The 7,294-nt window shown below is 39.3% G+C and overlaps 1 protein-coding gene across 1 annotated transcript; it reads left to right on the top strand.

Moving 5' to 3' along the window:
• The first annotated feature begins 3,466 nt into the window (after positions 1 to 3,466).
• On the top strand, positions 3,467 to 6,438 carry LOC149022495 (protein PSK SIMULATOR 3-like). Its single transcript, XM_089147291.1, has 2 exons — positions 3,467 to 3,781; positions 4,119 to 6,438. Exon 2 carries the CDS (start codon positions 4,166 to 4,168, stop codon positions 5,078 to 5,080), a length of 915 nt encoding a protein of 304 aa, XP_089003417.1. The 5' UTR covers positions 3,467 to 3,781; positions 4,119 to 4,165; the 3' UTR covers positions 5,081 to 6,438.
• Positions 6,439 to 7,294: the final 856 nt, after the last annotated feature.

Raw genomic sequence — 7,294 nt, 5'->3', positions numbered from 1 at the left:
TTACCAGAAGCCAATAGTTCAGACTCCCTATTCTTTAAGGCATCAATCAATTGTTCTAGGGAAATGTTTTGACATGCATATTTGATTGAGTTCTTCACAACAAGGTAATCATTATGTAATGAATTCAATAGGATAATAGACAAGTCCTGATTTTCCAATTTAGTCTTTTCCCTGTATTGGCTAAGTCTTGAATAAGCTTCTTAAATATATCTAGGTTCTTGTCAAGGGTAGTTGTAGGGTCCATCTTAAACCCATACAACCTCTCCTTCAAATAAATTTTGTTACCTAGATTCTTTTTAGGTATATCTGCTCAAGCTTGTTCCAAACTTTTATAGGAGTGTTGTCTTCATCATCAAGACACACGATAACCCCATCTGTGATGTTCAGAGCATGCAACCAATTGCATTCTCCATCACTTGGATCCTCAAGACTGGATCAATACTTTCAAAGAAAGCATCTGGGTCATCTATTGATCTTAGGAGCTTCTGTTGAGCCATTAAGGCTCGAACCTTCCTCTTCCAAATCCCAAAGTCCCCAGTGCCATCGAACTTCTCAATATCTACCCTGGAACCCCCCATAGGAGTATCCAAACTTAGGTAACTAGGGTCCCCCCCTAGTCCTACAGCTCTACTAGAGCCTGTGGTTATAATACTAACCACCTTTGGGAGGTGTATCCTCCTTGGTAGGCTGAAACCCTTTCTTGGCTCCACTTTGAACCCGGTACAAGACACTAATCGGTATATAAGAATCCAATTCACAATGCTTGATTAATCAATTCTGAAAAATAAAAGATTATTCTAACAAAGTGTTAAATAATCAATATTAATTAATCACAAAAACATAATCTCGATTTATACAAGTTCTGACAGCCTAATAATCGGATGTTAACACCACGAGATCAATACATACCAAGTATTAGATCAATACTAACAGAAAGTTAGACAGCATATAGTATAAATGAGAGATGCGAGAATTAAATGAGATTAATTAAAGAACTAATCATATCAGAATTATCTACCTATACTCGGATTGTCACCCAACGAGTTATAATCAACTTAACGAGAGCATACCACGGTTATATGACATAATTTAACGAGAGATTTTATAGGACCGAATCATAGTCATAACACATACATATCATATGAGATGAAAACAATTTCATACGATTAACACTTATGATGAGAAATTGAATGGAAACTATAAAAAACGGAATTATCATTCATATAACGAGAGATATTAGCGACGAAAGAAAATAAAGAATTTAAGAAATAACTTTGAGACAACCTTAACCGTATAGGCAATCTTCAAATTTAGGATTTAATTGCTTTAACAATACCTAAACGAAGCCGGGAACATGACTGAGATGGCTCTGATGCCAATTTGTGATCGTGAAATCAAAATACCTCATGCCCTAATTACTTTGGACCGAACATACAAGGGTAATTTGAGACAACAGAGAAGACAAGCACATGATAACGGAGTTCGGCATAGCCTACTCTCCGGGATTCGAGTATGAATCCAATCCACTATAGATATGGGAGATTACTGATTTTAGAAGAAGAATAGCAAGGAACATAAAACCTGGTATACACAACCTCTGATCTTCAAAAGATCATCGAATGCTCGCCTTACTCTTGCGATCAGAAGCCCTCTCTTTTCATCACCAACAACCAACTAGAACCATAGATACAGGTGACCGAAGACGAACGCCATGGAAAACCTCAAGAAGCTTCAAGAACTCGTAGCAGAGAAGCAAACCAAAAATCAGAAAAAATGAGTTGCTCACTCGTGCGAGCCAACCCCAACCCCTAATATAATAAGGCACGAACCATAAGAACCAAAAACCGGTTCGGTTCATCACTAAACATATACAAAACGACAAAAGGGGCCGCCCTAATAGTGAGTTTCCAATATTGCCCTTGGGCATTTAATTTATTAATTATATTAATAAATTCCAACAATCTCTGTACACTCCCTCACCGCAGGTAAGAAGGTCATCGTCGTTGGAGTTCCTGGCGCCTTCACCCCTACTTGCAGGTCTGTCTCGAACCCTTTCGTCCTATCTATTGTGGTTCTAATTTCACTACTACAATCCCTTGTGTCTGCAGCAAGAAGCACGTTCCAGGTTTCATTGAAAAAGCAGAAGAATTAAAGGCAAAAGGCATCGATGAGATTCTGATTATTAGTGGTAATTTCATTTGAGCTTGTTTGTCTTGTCCCCTGAAACCATGCTTTTGGAGAGGAACTAGGGTTTTGACGCTTACTCTCTGATCTTCGATTTTGCAGTCAACGACCCATTTGTGATGAAGGCATGGGCAAAAACATTCCCAGAGAAGAAGCATCTCAAGTTTCTAGCTGATGGGTCTTCGTCCTACATCCATGATATTGGGCCTGAACTTGATCTTTCAGATGAAAGAAAGAAAGAAATCGAGTCGGGCAAATGAGGGGTGTAAAATTGTAAATTAATAAAATTTTAACCCTTAAATGTAAAAGTTAAAAATTGACATATGATTCTGAACCATTGGATTTCATTTTGTTTATGTGGCTCCATCAGGACCGTCGGCACTTGTTGCAAATAAAAATCCAGATTTTGATACAATATGATTCATATTTTAGGTTTTGTGTTTTACATTGTACCGAAATCGTCTTGCATTACCAAAATCATACCATTTGACCGTGCCTTTCGAAGCCTTAATTTAGTGGATACCCAAGCTTGACTAATACAATTATGTAATGCACATGCCCTGCTTGTAATTGTACTTTTGATCAATAGATTTGTTGTCTTCTCAAAAAAACAAAATTTGAAACATATTGATTCATTCCTAGTCTGGAGAACAATGTGTTCCCGTGATGCTTTCAAACCACACAAGGCAATATGGTTCACCTATAAACATTAGAAAAAATTACTGATAAGAATCTTAATGGATCTAGGGGGCGAAGCTTTACATTAATTATATAAAAACTCTTTTGAGGATGATGTAGTCAAAGTGTGCAAAAAAAATAAACGTCAAATTCTTAAAATTAAAAAAAAAAATTAGTAAATCTTATGTGGACCCCACTTCGTACTATGTGGTTCAGAGCATAGGGGGAGCAATGTTGTTCCGGACTCATCCAATCCACCGCATCCGATTCGATCCAGCGATCCAAGCCCTGAGTCTCTGACCATGACGCTGGGTCAGCGGTAAACCCTAAAAAGCTAAAAGGAAATTCCTTTTGGCGCACCGTGGTACTCGGAAGTACAAAGCCGCTAAAGCCTTCCCTCGCAAGGTCGCAGGTTCTGGCTGGCTGGCATGGGACCACCCCCCACATTCCTGATTCCACACCAACTCGAATTCCATTTCTCACCCTGCTCGGCTGCTCTACATGTTCTTTTTGTCAAATCCTCTCTCTCTTCTACCAAAAAAAAAACAAAAAAAACCCTCTCTCTCTCACAGTAACTGTATAACTACCACGTTACACTGTTTGACACAACAGCTGTCTTCCTTCTTCTTCTCCTTCTTGCCTTCGTCGTCTACAGCGTTCGCGCCTTATCTGACGCTGCCATTGCTCTTCTCTACGTTCTCAAATCTGAGGATTTCCGCTTCCGCCCATTCCTTTTTGTTCCAGCTCACACAACTTTTCTCTCTCTCATCAGCACCATTGCGGCAGCTTCCCAGCTATTATTCTCTTTTGAATCTGCTTTATATAAAGCCACCCAACCTACTTTCTACCAATACATTCGAATATCTTTCTCACGAGGTCGAGGGATTCCTTGCTTCATCTATTCGTCTGCGAAGATTCGGTAAGTTCCTCAACATTTTCTTCTTAGATTCGTACTGGTGTTGGCTGTTCTGTCATTAGTGCTTTTAGCTGAGATGCAGGAGTGGCTTATTTGACAGCATTTTGCATGTAAATTCAGATTTGAATCTTGCGACTTATGAGAGGACTTGAGGGTTGATCAACTTTTGTTCTGTTTAAGGTTTCCAAATTCGAATTTCACTGTCTGCGTTTTTCCCTGCCGTCCATTTTCCTTTATGCAGAGTGAATTGGTGATTTCGAAATAATTATGAGTGGCTGCTCGATCAGGGAATCGGTGATTTCATTGATTAATTTCTTCTTATGTTTTATTTTTTATGCAGAAATAGGTAGATCTAGTGTACATTTCCTTTTTTTCAATTGAAGAGAGATGTCGACTGAGTCCTGGTTTAGTAGTTTATGGAAGAATTCGAGGAAAATTAAGCCTGAACATGAAAAGGTTACTATTGGTGTTTTGACATTTGAAGTTGCAAGCTTGATGTCAAAGGTGGTTCTTTTATGGCGATGTCTGAGCGATAAGGAAGTGAAAAGGTGTAGGGAAGAGATCATGAATTCAATTGGTATCAGGAAGCTTGTGTCTGACAACGATGAGTTCCTTGTTAGTTTGATCTTTTCCGAAATGGTTGAAAACTTGTGGTTTGTTGTGAAATCCGTGGCTAGATTTGCGAAGAAATGCTCAGAACCTGTATTGCAGCGGTTTGAGAATGTTTTTGATGAACTTGTGAAGACTGATGAGGATCTATATTGCTGGGAATTCACATCAAAGAAGATGGATAGGAAAGTTAATAAGATGGAGAGATTCATTGCTATTAGCACAAACTTGTATCAAGAATTGGAGGTGCTTGCCGAACTAGAACAGACCCTGAGGAGAATGCAGGCAAGTAGTGCTGACCCGAATCGAGTAAGCCTGCTTGAGTTTAAGCAGAAGGTTTTGTGGCATCGCCAGGAGGTGAAGTATCTCCAAGAGATCTCTCTATGGAACAGAACTTATGATTATACATTCCGCCTCCTTGGGAGGTCTCTGTTCACGATATTGAGGCACATCAAACATGTGTTTGGAATCAATCAGAAGGAAGCTGCGGGTGGAGTTTGTGATTCTAAAGCTTTTAGCACACATTATCTTTCTCGAAGTTATTCTGTTTCTGCAAGGATGCAGCCATCAGTTCATCCAAGTGAAAAAACTGAACCCATGTTCTCTTCAGGTCCCCTAGTTAAGGCAACTTCCAAAATCAGGGGCTCTCTCTGGCAGAGAGAAAACTTGCAGCAGGCATCAGTGTACTCATGAGAAATCATCTATCCATGTCCATGGGAAGAAAACATGCTCAAAATCAAAGCAGCTGACTACTGTAGGCCCTTTCAAGAGATGCATGACGGCTGGAAGTGACATTCCAACATTGCAATGCTACACACCTATAAGTCACACACCTATCAGTCGAAGCTTTCAAAATTCAAATGTTGTTTATTCAGGAATCCTCAATGGACTAGAAGATGCTAATGCAGAACTGCTCACTCACAGCAGTGTAGACCATACTAGTCTATTTGTCTTCGGTTCTAAGTGTAGTTTGCTTAATGCTCCTTCATCAACTCTTGGTGCTGCTGCTTTAGCACTCCATTATGCAAATTTGATCATTGTAATAGAGAAGCTAGTAATAAATCCGCATCTAATTGGTTCTGATGCAAGAGGTGATCTGTACTATATGCTGCCCAAAAGTTTAAGAATGGTGCTGAGATCTAGGCTAAAATCACACACTAAAAGCTTGGCTTCGTCCTTTTGTGATGCTGTCCTTGCAGAGGAATGGAATGATGCTTTGGCAAGGACACTAGAATGGTTGGCTCCACTTGCTCATAACATGATAAGGTGGTATTCTGCGCGAAATTTTGAGCAGCAGAACTTTGTATTCAGAACAAACGTGCTCCTAGTACAGACACTATACTTTGCTAATCAGGTGAAGACAGAAGCTGCAATAACGGAGCTTCTTGTGGGTCTCAATTACGTCTGGAGGTTTGGGAGAAACCTTAAGAAAAAAAGTTTACCGGGGTGCTAGTGGCAGAGATTTGGATCTTTGGGTGGACAAAGTTTTCAGCCCATAGTCCAATCTCCTAAAAATTTACTAGACGTATAGCAAAATGATGGCTGTCCACATGCAAGAGCTCCATGTAGATAAGTTTTGACCAAGTATAGCTTGATGCTGAAGCCTATGGTTTGTTCATTGATGTCGTTCGGTGAAAATTGGTCATCTGCTAGGATGGGTGAGTGGCATGAATCTTGATTATGGTGGGCACTTTGGTACCAAATGGGCATTGTTTGAAGAGTTAAGAGGTAGTTTCAGCAGTCTCAGCTTCTTACCCTCTTTTGATGTGAACTGCAAATCTTTCTTGTTGGGCCTTTGAAATTGGCAAGCATTGCCAGCTATCTCATAAATCATATTTTGACATTGTACCATTACATACGTTACACTCTCCCAAGAATTGTATACTGATAGCAATATTCAGTGGAATCTGTAAATTTTACTGTATAGAAAGCTTGTTTTTCACCCTTCACCCTGAAGCTCTCATTCTCTTAAACAGAATATGGAATTCTGACACATTTGTTTGTATGTTTTTTTTTGTGTTGGGGTGTGTGGTGCATGCTAATTAAATTTCATCTCTATATTGGTATATTGTATGCAATGCTTTTAATATATTTCTGGATTAGATTATGTGGCAGCACCCTTTTACTATGTTTTTCGGTTGCATATTGTCGTGAAACAGGGCAGAGTTTATAGTTTGCATCATTCAACTAGTGACTCTTCATGTTTTTACCAATCACATGCATTATGTATGATTAGTACAAACATGATCTACTACAAACATGGTTGTCAAGTTGTCACCGTCTGGGTGTCAAAGTTCTTGCTTGGGTTCAAGTGAAGTCACTCTTTTTTGACACATCATGAGATTTTGTTTGCACTCATCTTAGATGACTTAACTATGCACATACGAGATGAGGTCCCTTGATGTATGATATTTTTAATTATATGTTTTTGCTAGATGAACAGTGGGAGGGATTAATGTGAAGCTTGAATTATGAAGATCGAGCTTGGAACTTAGAGGCTTTATGTTAGTACAACAAAGACAGAATATATGATGTGTAACTTCAGTCAATCCACGAGTAGAAATAAAGTGGTAAAACTTGAAGAGCAAGAGTTACCACAGAGTTTTGGTTTAGATACCTACCCCTAGGGTCTACCTTTAATTAAAAGGTTGATACAAAGATCATGTTCCTGCTGAATAAAGGTAGGATGGATGAAATGGAGAGGTCCATCAGAGTGTTATGTGACAAATGCATGCAGGTTAAGCTTGAGGAAAATTCTATAGGAACAGTAATAATATTGGCCATGACTTTTGGATCAGTGTTGGGCATTTAAAAAGGGTAGAGCAGAGGTCAGGATGTTGAGGAGGACGTGTGGCAGACTAGGAGAGAACAAAGAATGACTGTTTTGGAACCACATTCCCAGTCAAA

Source organism: Hakea prostrata, chromosome 3, assembly GCF_041222555.1.
Source record: "Hakea prostrata isolate BN-2017 chromosome 3, UWA_Hpros_2, whole genome shotgun sequence".
NCBI lineage: Eukaryota > Viridiplantae > Streptophyta > Magnoliopsida > Proteales > Proteaceae > Hakea > Hakea prostrata.
Note: the sequence above shows the minus strand (reverse complement) of the source record. Positions and strands in the feature narration are given on the sequence as shown.